The sequence below is a fragment of the Crocodylus porosus genome, unplaced genomic scaffold, assembly GCF_001723895.1.
Source record: "Crocodylus porosus isolate Cpor-Errol unplaced genomic scaffold, CroPor_comp1, whole genome shotgun sequence".
NCBI classification, from domain to species: Eukaryota; Metazoa; Chordata; order Crocodylia; family Crocodylidae; genus Crocodylus; species Crocodylus porosus.
In genome coordinates this window covers 120,545,941-120,564,705 of record NW_017728931.1, presented here as the reverse complement: position 1 = coordinate 120,564,705, position 18,765 = coordinate 120,545,941, and the positions used below count along the sequence as shown (strand labels likewise).

The window sequence follows — 18,765 nt, the reverse complement described above, 5'->3', positions numbered from 1 at the left end:
GCAGGTTCAGCTCTGCACCCTGCTGCCCTGGCAGCCATGTAACACCACATGCCTCCTGTAACCGGGTGGGCAGGGGCCTTGGCAAAGTCAGTTTGCAGGAGGCACGTGGCATCACACGGCAGCTGGGGCACAGACAGCAGGGCTCAGAACCCAGCACACAGCGGCAGCCCACCTCTGGCTCCTGCACAAATGCAGGGGGCATGTGCCCCCCATGCCTGCCCCAGGGGTGCACACAGTGATGGGAGCCCCTCATGCCCCTGGATGAGCTACCTGGGCTCCAATCCTCCCCTGAGCCACCCCACGGTGCCATTCACCCCTGACCCTACCCTACTCTCTTCCTCATCATGGGGGCCTCAATCTGCCCCCTCCCATAGTCCACGCCTTTCCCACGCCCCTTCCCCTCTACACACTTACCTGCTGTGAGAACTCCCGGTTTCCATTAGGAAGCCAGCATTTTATTTTCAGTAAGTTTTTTTTTGATGATTCTAAAAGTTCTCTGTAAAATACAAATTCTGTGTTTTCCCATGGCAAATGGGTTTCTAGGATCTCTGCTCATCAGCCAGAAGAGAACTAACTTATCACTCAATATCTGCACTATGCAATTGCCAGAATTCCAGGGTGGGGATCACAGAAGCTCCAGGAACTTTCTCCAACACTCCTATGTGTTATCAGGTACAGATCACAGTTTGGTCCCAAGAAGGCTTCTTCTTCTGGATAAAAGTCTAAACCAGTATCCTTTTCAGAACAATTTTAAAAGACAAAATCAAACTGAGAAGTTTCAATCGATCTGAAATTAAGTCCTCCTCTCCCCACCACCCCCAATTTCGTTCACAAGAGAATTTGATTTTTTTTTTTTTGTTTCATTCCAATTTGTAACTAAGCCACATGTTGAAATTCTTCATAAGTGGTATTTTTGTCTCTGCACGGTTTTTTTAGTAGAGCCATCTCTCTTACAAAATCTAGGAGCACATCAGATGAATCATTAAAAGGAAATGTTACACAGTCACTTTTCTTGGGTTTAAGAAATCTTTTGCTCCATGACATCCCCAGCTACATCACTAATTTGAAACAAAACTGGTATTTGACAAAGGCACTGTTTTATCCTGAGGAGCTGATTCAGGGCCTATAAGTTTTGATACCATGCATCTTGAGTAAAACAATCTGAGGTCTTCTGCAGCTACACTGTGTTACGCAGTGTTTGCAGACATACCAGATAATATGCCCAATGGGTATTCGTGTTCAGACTGCCAGTCTGAGAAATCATGTCTCTTGATTTTTCAGAGTTTTCTCTCCTGAAACTCTTGATATATCCTTTAGTGAGAGATCCCCAGTTGCTAAATATCAGAACAAATTTGAAGGCTTCATGCTACCATGTCAGGATGCAGTGTGGTTTCAAATCAGCTGATCTAAAAAGCATCATATATTTGTCAGTATGTTTCTGAATTTCTTTTCTCTTTCCTTTCTCTCTCTCTACTTTTCACCAAATGATCCATATTTCTGAATAACCAAATGACTACATATTAATTCTGACAAAGACTGGACAGCTTATACAATATGGGTGTTTGTACACGAGCCGGGAGGCTGGTCCAGAGGATTGTAATTACAGCGTGTTGGAGCAGACTCAATTAATCAAATCTGTTGAAGCATGGTAATTACAGACAACCCCCACTTAACACAGTTTTGCTTAGTGCTATTTCACTATAGTGCTCATTTTAAATACATAGCTCATTCTACTTGGCGCTTAGCAAGTTTCACTATAGCACCGAGCAGGCAGGTCAGAGGGCGAAAAGCGATGGCAATGAGAAGCGGTGAGCGTGCGTGTGGGTCCACACTGGTGCCTCAAGGCCAGAGCCAGCAGGGGCCCAGGGTGGGGCAGCAGGAGTGCAGGGCCTGGGCTGGCATGTGGCTGATGTGGCAGCGGTGGCAAGAAGCGGCGGTAACCAATTATATTTATTTACATTAAATACTATGGGGAAATGGGTTTCGCTTAGTACAGTTCTGCTTAATGCTCAATTTTTCCAGAACCAATTAAGAGTGCTAAGTGGGGGTTGTCCGTACTGTGCTCTAGCCAGTCTTTGTGTCTCATGAATCAGTGTCTCTGGGCTTCAAAACTGCAGCAGGGGCATTTTAACTAAAGCTCATTCAACAAGCTTTATATAAAGTGCCCCTGCCGCCATTTTGAAGCATGGGGATGCTAATACATAAGATGCTCCAGGCGCTTTAATTAGAGTGGCTCCAAGAGCTGCTCTAATTATAACACTCCACCCCCAAAGCATGTGTAAAAATGCCGTATGATCCTGGGAGGCTTACAGTGCCTCGAGCAATTATAGCTGATGTGTCTGGTCTTTCAGTTTAACTGAATGACTTACACAAGTACAAGATGTCATGTCATGTGTCTACTCCTCTTCTACCTTGGAATGAAGTCAAATTACCCCAAGGTTAAGTGTGTTATGTGTCCATACCCTAAATCAGTGACTCTTGTCCTTTTGGACTCAAGGCAAAGAGTCTGAAAAGGTTGAGAACCTTTAATTTCACATGTACTATGGGAAGTGGTTTGAATATTTCCTCAAGTCCAGACGCGTACATTTATTGGCCGGGAGGTCCCATCCAGCCAAGGATATAGGGAAAGGATAAGAAAACTCTTTTGAGACTTTTTTCCTCTGTGTCTTTTGACAAAACCTCATAGTTTCATAGTTGATAGGGTTGGAAGGCACCTGAGCAGATCACCAAGACCAACCTCCTGTCTTGGGCAGGAAAGAATGCTGGGATCAAATGACCCCGGCTAGGTGATTATCCAGCCTCCTTCTGAAGATCCCTAAGGTAGGAGCGGGCCCCACTTCTCTTGGAAGTTGTTCCTAACCACCCTGACTCTGAAGTAGTGCCTCTTTATGTCTAGCTTGAACCTACTCTCAATCAACTTGTGGCCATTATTCCTAGTTACTCCGGGTAGCACTCGGGGGACAGGGCCTTTCCTGTTCCCCGCTGGTCACCCTGGTAAGTTTATAGGTGGCCACCAGATCCCCCCTCAGCCTTCTCTTTTGGAGGCTGAACAGGTTCAAGTCCCGTAGCCTCTCCTAGTAGGGCCCCTGCTGCCCCTGACCATGCGAGTGGCCCTCCTCTGGACCCTCTCAATGCTGGCCACATCCTTCCTGAAGTTCAGCACCCAGAACTGGAAGCAGTACTCCAACTGCAGCCTGACCAATGTCGCACAGAGGGGGAGGATCACCTCCTTGGACCTGTTTATGATGCATCTGTGGATGCATGACAAGGTGCAGTTAGCTTTCCTAATCGCGTCCTCACATTGGCGGCCCATGTTCATCTTGGAGTCAATAATAACTCCAACATCCCTTTCTGCCTCTGTGCTGATGTAAAGGGAGTTCCCCAGCCTATAGGTACGGTGCCGGTTCTTTCTTCCTTGGTGCAGTACCCTACACTTGTCAGTATTGAACCCCATCCTATTCTCATCCACCCACCCCTGTAACCTGTCCAGAATTAGTTGTAGCCTGTCTTTCCCTTCTAGCATGCCCACCTCTCCCCACATCTTAGTGTCATACACAAATTTGAACAAGGTGTTTTTCACCCCCTTGTCCAAGTCACTGATAAACATGTTGAACAGTACAGGCCTGAGGATAGAGCCCTGGGGGACTCCACTGCCCACATCCCTCCAAGTTGAAAATGACCCATTCACCACACTCTCTGGGTATGGCCCTCTAAGCCAATTTACGACCACCACGACACCTGCATCCAATGATTGTGTGACCTGATTGTAAAAGGCAATCAGGTTGATCTGACAGGACCTGCCCATAATGAACCCATGTTGCCTGCCCCTGAGCATGATCTCCGCTGCTGGTCCCTCACTGATGTGCTCCTGGATAATTTTCTCAAAGAATTTCCCCAGGACCTCATATGAGTGATAGTTAGTGCCCTGTAAAGTTATCATAGAATGAAACTTCCTTGGTACATTTGGATTTAGCACTTTTTTGAAAATGTTCTCCACAATGCTTATTTACAGAACATACAAAATTTTGCTGAGAATGTCTTTTTGTCATCATCTTTCCTCTAATCCAGTGGTTTTCAACCTTTTTTCCTTTGCGGATCCCAAATTATTTTTTAATGGAGCTGCAAACCCCTTTGGAAATTTTGAGTGGAGACGCGGACCCCTTTGAATAGTAAGTGTGGCAATTCACTTACTTTTGATTGATCATAGTCATCTTTTGCAGGTCCCTTAGACACAGTCTGCAGACCCTAAGAAGTCTGCAGATCACAAGTTGAAAACTACTGCTCCCAGTGGTTTTCAACTTTTTTAGAGTCAAGACATTCTTCATTAGACTCAAGGAACCCATAAGAAAATGCCATTTTTGTTCATTTTTTGACTGTGGAAAAATAATAGAGCAATTCTTTTGTTACAAAGAAGCCAGAAAGACGACAACAGGTCGGAATGTTTTTAACATTATAGATTCCTATTCGATATATCTGGGTTTACGTGAATCATGTTTACATACCTAACAATGCTAACATTGTGTGGTGCTCCACAGCATCTTTAAAGCATTTTGTTGCACGTTGGCTGAGAATCACTCCCCTAAATTTATGAATACTTACTTTCAAACATATACATATTTTGCATGAGGTTTCATGGACCTTTTCCTGCTCCCCTTTCCATAGGTCCCAGATGTTTTGCAAACCACAGTTTGAGCCATTTTTATATAAATTATTCAACAGGAATGATGACTTGGAAGCAAAGTATCTCTCATTGCACTTCAGCAGGTAAATTATACCTGGAAGTTAAACAAACCCCTCAATAATGTAAATATTTGAATATCAGTGAAATCTGATTGGAAATAGAGTTATTTAAGAAAATATCTCACCATGTGTTAGTAGTAACCTAAACTGTCATTTCCAAAAAGCATAAACAGTTTTCACATTCTAAGAAGTAGCTTTATTTTTTTTATTTAAATTGGAGTTTATCAATAAAAGCATAACAATGCTGACATAAGAATGCACTGGAAAATATTGTATTTTAAACCTAAATTTTCCCATTATGATTCCAATCACTGCACTTCCCAGTGTTAGCTTCTTGCTGCTCAACTCCTATTCAATTTCACAGTAGGTAACAGTGCATGGCAAATGGATGGAAGTGTGTGAGCTGAAAGTAAAAAAGCCCAAAAATAATTGTCGCTTGAGTATATAGTTGTGGAAGAATGTACCAAAAACCTTGATCAAAATAAGGACTGAAAATTTTATTTACATGTATTAGGTATTTTAATACAATATGTAAGAGGTATTCTGTAATGGATGGACCATTAAATGCTAACACTTATTACCCTTAATACAAATATCTAGTTCTACTTCACAACAACTAGAACCTTGAAATTTTGATTTATAGGGCATGTGCTACCCTCCGTTACAAATATGAAAATCACACAACAGTCATAGAGATCACCTAAAGCAGAATTTAACTCAACGAAATGTCAATGCAATAGGAAGTTGATTCAATAGCTTTATCTTCCAGGATTTCACCACTGTTTTTGTCATAGACTAATAAAGTAAGAAACATTTCATATATAAAAATAAATGTATTTAGATATTTACAATTACTTACAAGCTGCTCAGACTTCACTCCGAAGAGCTGTATGGTTTTTGCCACATTTTTTGATACTGCTAATGTGAGATTTGGATCAACAGCAGCAACATTTAGCTCACTGAAAACAAAAGATTAGAAATCTTAATTAAAATTAAAGAGTACTATTATTTTAATGAATTAACTATTAATACCTTGTAAGTAGGTCAACCTAGAGAAGAGTAGCACACAGAACCAAACCTCTGAGACGCAATAGTTCAATTTATAGGCTAAGGAATCACTTCAGGAATTTCACATGCTGAGTGTTTCTGTTAATAAAAAGTGCATGTTGGGTATCTTTGGGACCATAGCTTACAAGCTAAATCATCTTACTTATAGTAGTTGGACTGGGTTCAAAATACTAACTTCAATTAACTATCTGGCTAGCAGAACCTGCTTCCTACTGCTGCCACTGAGGGAAATACCTACTCATTCTGAGTTAGGATTATGGGAGTAAAACATGTGAGGGTACCTTAGTTCGTCCCAGCTAGTAGGCATGACACAGAACACTAGAGATCCCAAAAGGGACAGAGGAACAAACTGAAGGAAACAACAGTGTAAAGCCCAAAACACTCCTTTGGGATCCCTGTGAATAGGACATGCTATGACTCCTCCATACCACTCTTGGGGGGAAAATTATGGTGGTTCTCCAAGCAGCATTAAAACCCAGTGCTACCATAGGTAGGGGAAAGTAAACCACCTCCAAATGCCAAGGAAGATGTCAGGATCCATACAAGTGGGAAGTGTCATTGTATGAGAACTTTACCAGGCTCCAACTATCACTAGCAAGAGAGTTTGCCAAGAGACACAGAGAAGGAAGCATCATAAGATTTTTCCTACCAGATCAGGACCCATAAATATAAACAATGTAAACCAAACCTGAGGAATGCCAACCACCTGTAATTCCTTCTGCAAGTACAGAGACTGTAGGGGTTCAGCATCTCCCACAACGGGAATACAACCAGTAATTTGCAGAAAGGGTTTCCTTATCATCCTGCTTATGGTGAGAGTCCTTGCTACATGGGCAAAGTACTAAAAGTCAGGCATAAGTAAAAATATTTCATTTGTGATTTAAACATTTCAAGTTACTCTTTCCAAATAGGATATTCTTCTTCATTCTTCTTGGCTTTTCATCCCATGCAATAGAGTATTTTAATTAAGAAGTATAGCACACAGCCGAGTGAATAGCATCTTCCTTTTACCACAGTCAGAATTAAGATGTAATACAGTTACACTATATTTACAATTTCTCTATTTTCTTGTTTTTAAGCACAACTATTGGAACCCGTCATTGTGTACGAGTTGGCAGGAGAGCAGATCCTATATGAATATTTCAGAGTTATACTTGCACAACAAATCTCAGAGATAAGCCCTGATTTAATTTCAGTGCTAACTGCTCATATAATTAAAGAGGAATCAAACATTTAATGAAGCTTCATTTCCAAAATTATAATGTAAGAGAGAAAAAAAGAAATGTTGCAGACTGTGTTGCAATTTATTATAACCACATACCTTGCTATAGTTTTAACAATGCTGTCAAGCTCATCTGAAGAAGGAGGATTACGACCCCCAGGAGGAAAGACAAGGTTGATAGGGTCAAAGAGTCGTGATAAAGACTTTGATAAATAAGCAGCTTCATATGATTGCAGTGAATCTTTCAAGGCCTTTTCTGGACTGAGAGCAAAAGATAAAAATTATGACATATTTTAAAAAATGAACAAATAGACTGTATTTACCCAAATCCAAGATGACTTCAAATTTAGGATGACCCCACAATAATTATATTCTATACATGGAAAATTTATATATTGTTATAATTTTCCATGAAGAGAACCTAATTATTGGAAAGCAGTCTTAAATTCATCCTCCCCCACTGTCACAGTAGGGAAAGCAGGCAGGTGGGAAGGCAGGCAAGCACCCTGAACCCCACCCCTTCTTCCCACCTTCGACCCCCTGTTGCCTGCTCCAGTGTGGTGCTTGCACCCTCTTCTGCCTCCCCCTATGCCTGCCCCTCATGCCTGTACCCCCTTGCACCTGTCTTCTTGCAGTACCTGCACTCCTGCAGTCTCTGCCCCCCCACACAACCTCTCCTTCCCTGCCTGCCTCCCTGTACCCTCTACCTCCTCCAGCCTCTACTCTCCTACCCCCTGCAGACTCTGCCCCTCCCCCACCTAACCCCCATGCAGCCTCTCCCCCACACTGCTTACTGTCAGTTATGGTTCTGGCCCCATTCGAGCCTGGGATATGGAGCACATGGTAGCTCTACCCCTTATGAGGACACACATCAGAGGTGTTGCAGTAGCAGTCATTCTGGTTTTGGGATGCTGGAGCTACTGCCATAGTTGCCACTTCTGTGTGGCCAGACCAGGGACAGAGCTACCATGTACCCTGTGCCTGAATGAGGCGTGTCACAACTGGCACTAAACAGAGGGGGGAGAGGGGAAGATGGCAGCAGAGGTTGGTGAGGGCAGGTACCAGAGAGTAAACAGCTGTGGGGGCAAGCAGTTGCTGTGGCTCAGACTTCAGACCCATCCTGAAACTGCAGCAGCCACATGCCACCACCCTCCACCTTGTAATCAAATCCAAGATGAGGTACTCGCCTCCCGCCCTCCCATGTTGAATGAGGAAAAAAAGTCATTTTGGATTTCAGTAAATAAACTGGTAGTACACTTCAAGCTGAAATTCCTATGAAACTTATAAACTCTGCAGTAGTCCCAGCCCAGTACTGCTTGCTCTCTCAGCCATTAATTCTGCTAACAAAGGTTGTAAGTTAGATTTGTATAACACCCAGGAATTCTTTTTCCTTTCAATTCAATAACTGCTCATTTAGTTATCCTGTGCAATTCGGTTCAGCTCCATGCACTAGTCTTCCCTGGAGCCTACAGTATTTAAGTATTGTTGAAGTGGTGTTGCAGCTGTGATGGTAGATAGCGTTACTTTTTGTATTTAACAAATTTAGAATTCCTACAATAAGCTTTGAGATACACACTTTAAACACGAGTCAAAACTGAAATCAGAGTCTTCTTTCCAGCCATGTAACTCATTTATAGATAAAATGTGACCCACCCAAAAACATTTTTATCTATTCTGCAGCTAACTATACAAAACTTAAGGTAGAAAAGTCCATTTTTGGGTAGGCTTCAAAATTAATTTTGAATATATGTCAGCCATTACAATGCTATCAGTGAAAATGAATGAATACTAGCCAAAATCCAAATTTTGTATGTAATAATTTCTGGAGAGTTTACCATGGACCTTATTCTGCTTCTACTGAGGGCAATGTTAAAACTCTTAGACTTGAATAGGATCACAGTGAAGCCAAGGCAAAGTACTTTTAGAAATCTCACTCTACATATTTGTTCTAAACTATAAATTCATTATGGATTTCTCAGAAGTTCTAAACAAATGCTCCTACACCTGGCACTCAAATTACATATATATCAGAATCTGTAAAAATATACACTAAGAATCATCAAGAACTGAGCATTTCACCTCCCCCCATGATTATGGAACCAGTAAGTAAAGGAAGATACTACAGTAGTTGCAGTAATTCCAGTTCTCTACAGCTATATCTAGATTTGAAGACAAAACTAAATGCAAAGTAATGGTAGAAGATCTGCAAATAAGACAACCCAACGTACCTAATTATTGAATCTAACAAAAATGCTACAGTTCTCATGTATGAATATTTGTATGTCATAATCTTACCAAAAAACAGTTGACAGCTAGACTGCTGATAAAATCCTAAACATTCCAGTTGTCCTGCAATGTATTTCCTGCTCCATGAAGTGGAATAATATTGAATTCTGAGCTAAAAATATTCCCTCTTAAAGCATATTCTAAGGAGCTAGCACTCTATATGCTATCCTAGTGGGTACAGAAGTTCATAATTCACATACTCATAATCCTGTTTCTTTTGCATGAATATGTCTTGAGTATCTTCTTCCATCTGCTGCAGTTCAGCTAAAAGATCTGTATTTCCACTTGCATTAAAATTTCTTTGAATATTTTGACTGTATTGTTGCAGCCGCTTCCACAAGTCATTATAAAGTCTCAGTAATTTAGGGTATTCTCCTTCAAAAGCTTGCTTCAAAAACATAGAAGCTGTAAAACAAAAAACATTAAACATAATTTACTGCCTTGCTCAGAGAACCTTCTTGAATAAACAGCATGTACCTTTGCATTTAAATGCATACGTCGATATACAATATGTGATGTAATCTGTAATTAATATCACTGGGTACATCTACACAAGATGCTTAATGCGCAGTAGCACATCACACCACAGGCAGTGCTAATATGCTACTGCACAGTATTATTAGGCTACTCCACATCACTAAAAAGGTGTTCACCAGCACATTTAGTTAGTACTTTATTAAGCAAGTACTAAATTAAATGTGTAGTAATTATTGCATATTAATGAATGTGTAGACACACCCACTGTGCATCACCATCAGCTTTAAGGTAGTATTACATGCAGATGGTAAATATAAAAAATACTGTAATGCAACCTTCACACAATTCAAAGCTTGAACATAAAAGCTTCACTTTGTTCAATAAACATTACAACTATGTATATGACAATTCTAGACAAAACTATTTTTTATTATTATTTTTTTTGCTATTTAAGAAAAAAACCCAGCAATGTTCATGGATATAATTATATCTAAAGTATTTTCCAATAGTATTTTGGTAATGGCATATTTTACAGCTTTCAAGACAAATTTAAAAAGAAATAATTTGTTTTGGTTCAAATCATTAACAAGCCTTAATGCTACTGTTACGACCTGGTGGGGAAAGCCTTTCAGACTCTAAATATCTGAAGTGTTTTGCCCTCATGCATATTGCTTTTTAAAATAAGATTTTTAAAAAATTGACTGTGTATTTGTCAAATAAAGAATGACAAATCCAGCAGAGAGAGGAGCGTAATTTTTTAGCTTTGAAAAGTAGGCTGCAAGAAGTGGAAAATAAAACAAATTTAGAAGGATTTTAAAAAAACCTGACAATAATTGTGCTCTGACATCATCTGAGTCAGCAGGTTCATCACCTAGGCAAGCAGAAAACTGGTCCCCTTCTCTGGTGGTCTCCAAGGTCTTAAACATCCGATTCAGTTCATCCTTCCCCACTTTCACACAATATCCCTAAGTCATTCTTTTTATTCAGATGCATTTATTACAGTAAGACCATTGTAAGCCCCACAGTCATTTCCACAGCATGTAGAAACTTCACAGAATTAGCTGATTTTCCCCACAACACAAGAATAAGTGGCGTAGTGTTATTCTTGTTTACTTTTTGTTGCACATTTAATTCTCTTACATGAAAACCCTTTCTACCCCATATGGCTGTGTCTTGTTTCCAGAGATGTGAATATGAGTTTTTTTTTAACTACAGTCAGTGCTGTAAGATCAGTTACAATAGTCTAACGGAACAAAGTGAAAAAACAACTGTGTTTTCCAAGGTACTAAATTTCTCCTTGCTAGGACAGAAATCAATATATTGTAAGGCCTTTTGATGCCATTTTCCCTGATAGCAGAAAAGTAGTGCTTTATCTCATCTTATTTCACCAGTATCACAGTACTTGAAAAAGCCTTCCTTCCTTCCCAAGACATTTTTGTGAGAAAGTGTTTCTGTGTAGTTCTATAAATATTTAATTGCTTTTGAAACTACCTAGGTATTTCAATGATAAATATACAGTCTCCACAACAGATGTTTCAATTTAAAAAAAATTAAGTCAACTGGCAATGTATTGCATGCACAGCTGTATAAAACCTCACAGACACTGAAAAGCTAAGGAAGCATTTATAGCATAAGCAGTCTGCCATCTTCACCAACCTTTTAGATAAAAATAACACTAAAAATTATAGGCAGTAAAGTATGTTTGACTAGCAGCCATATAAGGCATTGCTAGCAGGATATATAAATTACCTTAACACTGAAATATCAGTTGATCCCATTATCACTATTTCACCATCTCAAGTCCCAATCCTGAATACACTTATGCATGTGCTTAAGACTCCTGCAACCGCTGGGTCATATGCACATAGGTACATTTGTTATAAACATTGTATGAGGTGATCAATACCATTAATTTGTTTTTAATATACATTGAATAAATTTGTGTTTAGAATCACCTAGTTACTAAGCAACCACCTAACAGAAACCACAGTAGCCATTTCCTGAAAATAACATTTCTGCTAAACAGCAGTGTAGACCCAAATTTTGAAGGGACAGCACAATAGTTGAGCCCAACAAAGATAAATGCATGTATATTACATCTTGTTTGCATGTCCTAAGGTGGGAGTTTTGCAAGCTTCTCACAAGCACGAAGAGTATTTTTGTGAATGCACCCACATTACTTACCTCTGAAAATTCAGCCAATTAGATGCTCAATTGTTATTTACTAGTAATAGTGCTTTTTAATGCTTATGACATGAGTTTTAATCCTTAATTTCACCTGCATTCATTACATGTTCTGCCTGTCTATTCAGAACTGCCTCCATTTATTTATACTTAAGCATTTACGACATTATTTTCAGTAGAGCTTACCCCTTATTCTACCTCCAAGTGACCCAATTTTTACAATAGCTCAGCATTCACACGTTACAATAGTATAATAACTGAGATTTTAATTAAGTTAATGTTTATGGTCTTAGCTAATAACTGTTCACTTATGAAACAGAAATTCTCCCTTCTTCATGCAATTGCCAAAAAAAAAAAGGCACTACATTTTTGTACTGGATTATGGATGCTTAATAAAGCAAAGTACATTTTTTCCTGAATAACACAATAACAGCTTGAGGAAAAGTGTGATGATCACAAATACATCTATCAACACTTATGAAAAAATATTTTTGAAGAGAAACAGCATATTCCAAGCCATTATTTTGAAGAGAAACCACAGCTGTAGCTCTGATACTGGAAATAATGAGCAAATGCTTATTGAATTGACATATCTTCATAATAACTATATAAGACATCAAAAATCACACATGCTGACTATTTTACTTACAGTCTGTTGCTGTCTGAAACTGAGATGAAAGAGTCTGAGTTACTGCAGTCCAAAATTTGTAAAAAATATCTGACTGGCCTTCCTGGGAGGAGGAAAGAAAGAGAAAATTTCAAAATATATTCTGAAGAATAAAACTTAATGTGACATTACATTTGGCCAAGAAAGGTCCCAGTCCATTCTGAAATGGTTTAATGAACTTATATCTTTTATTTACTTATCGGAATAAAATGTACCAAAAACTGAAGAACACATTTTTTGGTCATAACTAGTAACAGGCTATTGCTCTCAGCAAATAAAAATCCAGGTTTCAAATGGAAGTTTGATTTAGGGAGATACTCCCAACTCAGGCGCGTTCAACCCCCAGCCCTTGGGCCTGTGGAGCCTTGCCATCTGGCCCATTGGGCTCCCTGAGGGCCTGAAAATTTGGTGGCAGGGGAGCAGTGGCAGTAGTAATCACCACTCCCGTGCTGTCAAATTTCCATGGGGAGCTCTGTGGGTCAGAGAACAGGGTCCTGCATGCTAGATGGAGTTGGTGTACAGTCAGATTCAGGCACACAGAGCTAGCGCAGCATGTGGCCACATCGAGGCACATGAGGTTGGGCCAGCTTGCTGGATGATGCCTACGGACAGACCCTGTGTGCTGACCCTGGCAGGATCTAGCCAGTGGACCAACCCTGTACCACTTATCCAGCCTATGGAGCTAAAAGATTGGGCAACATCGTTTCAGTGCACTTAGCTCTTGCAATAGGTCTTTAAGTGACATGAGAGAGTGGAGATAAAGAGTAAACTTCAGAATGTCATCAGGTAGAGCCACAAAGCATTTAGTGTAGTATGACTGAAAGGGGTAATAACCATTACTTTGTTGGCGCGTAACTTCATGTATTATCAGCTGTAGCATGCTGGATATAATACATGCAGTAGATTCCCAAACACTATGAAACCTCTCTGCGTCAAACACAATTGTTCCCACTCTCCCAATTACTCCATTCCAAAAATTAGCCTTTGGTACCTATTGCCTATTAATATATTTATAAAGTAGAATTTATTTAAACACTTGCACAAATTTTTTACTGTTACTGCAATGGAGATTTTTGTTTGGAAAAGAGTCCAAGCAAATTAGTAGAAGTTGTCCGGGAAAGTCAGTTGTTTCAGCAGATAAGTACAGGATGGCCCTAGCTTCTAAGAAAATGTTGCCGTTGGGTTGGGAGTTTTAGACAAAAAGAAAAAGTGGGTACTCCTCTTTCACTGCCCTTTTGGACAGAAGACCATGAACTCAAATTTGGGGACACAGAAGATGGTGAATACCTCCAACAAACCTGGACATTCTATACTCTGCCACAACATCTAACAGGAATTAAGGAATGCATAAGCATGATGTTTCTACAAAGATGCTCTGCAGCAATGCAATGTTAATATGTAAAGTATCACCAGGCTCCAGTTAACTCTTAATGGAAACTAATAGAGCAGATCATATATCCCCACAAATACTTTAAGGAACAGAACCATTCCTTCTTCTACCTGTGTCCATATACCTCCCACTCAATGACTGTGGGAGATGAGTGCTTAGAGTCTGGCTGAACAGTGACTGTAAGACACCCTAGCCAAATTGGGAATCAGATCTTGATGTTCCTACTATAGAACAGTGCAGTGGTGACGCATAGGAGGTAAATGGGGGTGCATGTGCACCCCCTGAGAGTGCTGGTGCAGCCCCTGATAGCCAGCGTTCCTGGGCATGGGGGGCAGGTGACAGCGCTGGTGTGCTCCCCGCCCCCAAAGAGCACTGGACAGGGAGTGAGGGTGCCAGGAGAAGCAATCCCCATGGTTCTCCCATGGCCAATCGCACTCACCCAGAAGTGCTGGTTGGTGGGATCATCTGTGGGGGGACTCCTCTCCCAGCCTCCTTGGTTGCTGACTGGCCACTGGGGGGGTAAGTGCCCCCCCGACTCAGGAGACACCAGTCGCCCATGGAATAGTGTTGCGTAAGTGTGCGCCTCAAATTCCTTGTTGCTGCCCTACATGTCTCTAGGCTTAGAACATTTTTCAAAGAAACTGCAAAACTTGCTTGAGCAGCTCTCAATAGTGGGTCTAATTTAGAAATCTCATGTCACAACTTAATGTAAGTAGATAGTCAATTAGCTAGTCTTTGTGTAGATACAGCCTAAGCATTCACCATATCTCAGTAAGTTACGGTTAAGTTAGGGGACACCCCAAAGACCTTAGTTCTAGCTGCAGTGCAAGCTTGTCTAAATCTCTGTCAGCCACGCAGTTGGTTCAATTAAATCAATTAGATATATAAAAAGCCTGGCTTCTTGCATATTTTTTGCCCCATCATAGCTACGACATCATTCCAACACTACCTTTCAAGTCCAAAACAAGTCCAGCTTTTTTTGAATCTTTTTCAAGGGGAGTGGAACTACCAGCAGGTGGTCCTTGTTGGCCCATTCATGAGCCATTGCCACTACCACTGAGCCAGACAAATGATAAATATAAAACTGTTCAAATCCTATAGATATCTCCTTTGTTGCACACAGTTTTAGACACTACGTGAGCATCCATACGAGCGCACACATGCCTCTTGCAGCATCCCAAACCAGTTTGAGATGCTGCAAGAGGCACACTGCAAACAAAAAGATGTTCCTCACACAGCACATTTGCAGCACAGGCTCAAAATCTGGTGCCTGAAAGTCCAGAAGCCTATGTGATTTCTCCCAGAATACTTCCATAGAACTATACACAGGGTTCATCATGCAATAAACTACACTTGAAAGGTTTTGTCATCATCAAACATCATGATAGTTGAAGCAAGAAGCACAACTCCATCAAGCAATACAGACATACGCATATCCTCTTCTTCGCTGTCTTGGCATTGTGAATTATTGGCCAGAGGAGTGCTGGCTGAGTCACTTGAGGTCTCACCCACTGCTTCGGTGGAGAGCTCTAGATCTTATTCTGGATGGAGAGCTCTAGATGCTGATTTCCTAGCTGTTTGGAAAGCCCCATGTGCTACTGGAATGGTTACAGAGCTATGGAATATGGGCTAATTATAGTGATATTCTTTACAGAGTTCCTAGACCTAAGATAGGAAGCAAGTGCCCTAGAGTATTTCTCTGAAAACTGGGGATTAAGAGGAGTTATTCTACCTGGAGTGCCAGGCAAAAGTTTAGTGTGAGGCCTAAAAGATATGTCTCGGGAGTTTCATATTGAGCTGAGGGTAGCTGTTAGTACTCCCTGTGAAACTTTTATTCCTAACAACACAGGTGACTCGAGCACTAGGAAAACAGCTGAAATTTTTTGCATCAGAAGGGCTTTTAGTCATGAGAATGTTGAAATGATGGGCAGACAAAAGGAAAAGGTCCTAAAGAGGTCCACACTGATGACACCCATACAGGAACCTTCAATGCTGAAGCACCAGTGATGGGTGTTACACAAAACTCTTAACAAGCAGGCATTCATGATATTGTGGCCAGGCCTGGATCTTAAGCTCCCCTTTTCCATAACTGAGCAAGAGGATTTCTGCCTCTTAAATCTAGGATCTTGTATAGGTGGCCAGTATCTAGAACTCAGAGCGGCAATATTCCCTTCTTACCCTGACATTATTTTTCCTGGTTGCAGAAGAGGATTTCTTAGAGAGGTACTCTCAAAGCTTCTTATATAGCCTTGGTCAGGGTTTTGAGTCCTAGCCACTGCAGCATCTAAACAGGAGTGAATAATCTGCCTCTTCTGCCTTTTGTGTTCTCTTCAACAATAGCTTGCAAGTGTCCTCCCTGATGTCCTCTCTCTATGTCCTCCCAGGGAGCAGGTGGCTGTGTTGGGCAGTGGAGGAGCTGGCTAGGTCATGTGACTAGGTAGTAGGCATGAGTGTGGTCCCCCGCTGGATGGGCTGACCAGGCACAATTTATGCCTGAGTCAGCATCTGCATCTGTGCTGCTGTGCAGCAAATAACTGCAGTAGGATGGTACTTGTATTTATAAGTATTACCCCCCACTGTGGAGTTTATTAGTTTCCTGAGACCAAAGAGCACTGCACATGTAGAAGTGAGATATTTACTGTGGAGCTAATTAGGCAACTGTAGTAAACATCTTGTATAGATACATCCACTGTGGCATAAGTTACTGTGCTTCAGCTTCTGCTTATAATGGCATAGGAGCAGACACACAAAACAGTTACCACAGAGTAGCTAAAGCACTGTAAGGCCTTTCTTTTAACTCTGTATTATTGGTTTGTCTGTCCTACATTAGCAAGCAGCCACCTGAAGTTGGCAAAAATATTTATACAAAAAGGGGTTATACACTGAGTGAGAAGGCTGGACAGTACCAAAAAGGTTTGTCTTCAAGTGTCAGCAAATTCAAATGAAGATAAAGTGTGAATTTTAAGAACAGCTGTTCCTGAATGCCTGTTTGTGGACTTTCTTATTTTGGAATAAGGCTGCTTTGTTCCAGTTCAGATTAATCTACCTTAATGAATGTGCAGTCATCTCACAATTCAGCCTTAAGAAATAAATTCTTTCACAGATCTTCACATTCTTAGATGCTAACATATGAATATATTTAGGTGGCATGATTTGTTTTGTCTGCTCTGTTCAACAGGGGGAATTTTTATATATACAAATTACGAAAATTAAAGCTAGATCTTCACCTTAAGAAACATCAGCAAAAAGAGCAAGGAAAGGTAAAAAATCACTCCTCACTGATTTCAGAGATTTTAAGACCACATTTGACAGCTGCCATCATGATTCACTTTGGCACATCTTGAAGTCTTACAGTACACCAACAAAAATCCTCCTCCTCCTCCTCCTCCAGGCTTTATATCCAGGTGCACTGTGCACAGTTGAAATAAACACAGATTTCAGCAAATATTTTGGCATTGAAACTGGTGTGAAACTAGGTTGCATTATCTCACTTCTCCTGTTCAGTACAGCTATGGACTTCGTTATGAGTAAAAAAGTAGACTGCTACATACAGCAGATGTTATGCCATAAAAGGGGCCTAGAGAAAGAATTACTGCACCAAGGGAAACTATGACTATGAAAACATGTGGGACCTAATATAAAGAACATGGAAAGAGTGGCTCAAGATGTGATAAGAGGCCAGAGGTAGGTTTGTGACCTATGCAGCATCTGATGACACAGGAAGGATTTAGATCAGGTCAGGCAATTATTTTGGGGGAGAGCCACTTACCAAGTTTTGGGGAGTTGTTGAGGTCTGCATGGGTAACCCCGCCCCTTAACAGTTGCCCCGCCCCGGTCACCATATTGGGACTGGAAGCCCTACTCACTAGCCCCCGACCTTTGCCACTGGAAGTCCGTCCCCTTGCCCTGGAAGTACTCTTTTTGGGAGGAAGGGTGCTGCAATATGGAAACTGGGAAAAAGATAGATATATATGTGTATACAGGCGCACGCGCACACACACACACGCACACAAATACACACAAAACATCTACTATAACTTATTTTAATTTTATTTTAAAATATTTTTGTACCGATTTCTGTTTTTACAAAAAGTGCATCTAGAGGTGGCTGCATAACAGCTCAAAATACAGTCCTACTGTGTGTTTTGTGTGGGCAGTAAGGGGGTGTAAGTGGCGGGGTCTGTGTGTGTGCATGCGCATGCACAGTGGGGTGTGGGTATAGTGACTGGGTGTGTGCGGATAAAGAGAGCTGGGGCTGGGGTGCTGGCTCCATAGTGTTCAGCTCTAATAGACTACATATGAGCCTCACACGATGCAGTCAGGCAGACCCTATGCCCAGGCTCTGCGGTTCTGCAACCCCACCCTAGGTCCCTGCCAGTCCCAAGGCACTTCCACAGGCTCTGACTTCATAGATTTCATAGACATCAGGGCTGGAAGGGACCTCGGAAGATCGAGTCCAGCCCTCCACCCAAAGAGCAGGAAGTCAGCTGGGGTCATAGGAACCCAGCAAGATAAGCATCCAATTTGCTCTTGAAGGTGTTCAATGTAGCTGCTTGAACCACCTCCGATGGCAGGCTATTCCAGACCTTGGGGGCTTGGACAGTAAAGAAATTCTTCCTTATGTCCATCCTGAAACGGTCTTACAGTAGTTTATGACTGTTCGACCTCGTCATCCCTTGGGGCGATCTGGTGAACAAATGTTCCTTCAGATACTGGTGGTCACCCCGATAA

At 41.2% G+C, this 18,765-nt stretch overlaps 1 protein-coding gene across 1 annotated transcript in view; it reads right to left on the bottom strand.

Annotated features, from left to right (window-relative positions):
• Positions 1–18,765, bottom strand: part of COG5 (component of oligomeric golgi complex 5) — a 343,620-nt gene that overhangs the window by 74,004 nt on the left and 250,851 nt on the right. Inside the window, exons 11-14 of the mRNA XM_019543552.1 lie at positions 12,627–12,708; positions 9,517–9,721; positions 7,130–7,291; positions 5,600–5,699 (exon numbers count right to left, since the gene is read on the bottom strand). Of these exons, the coding sequence (XP_019399097.1) occupies positions 5,600–5,699; positions 7,130–7,291; positions 9,517–9,721; positions 12,627–12,708 (549 nt within the window). The remainder of the gene's footprint in view (positions 1–5,599; positions 5,700–7,129; positions 7,292–9,516; positions 9,722–12,626; positions 12,709–18,765) is intronic.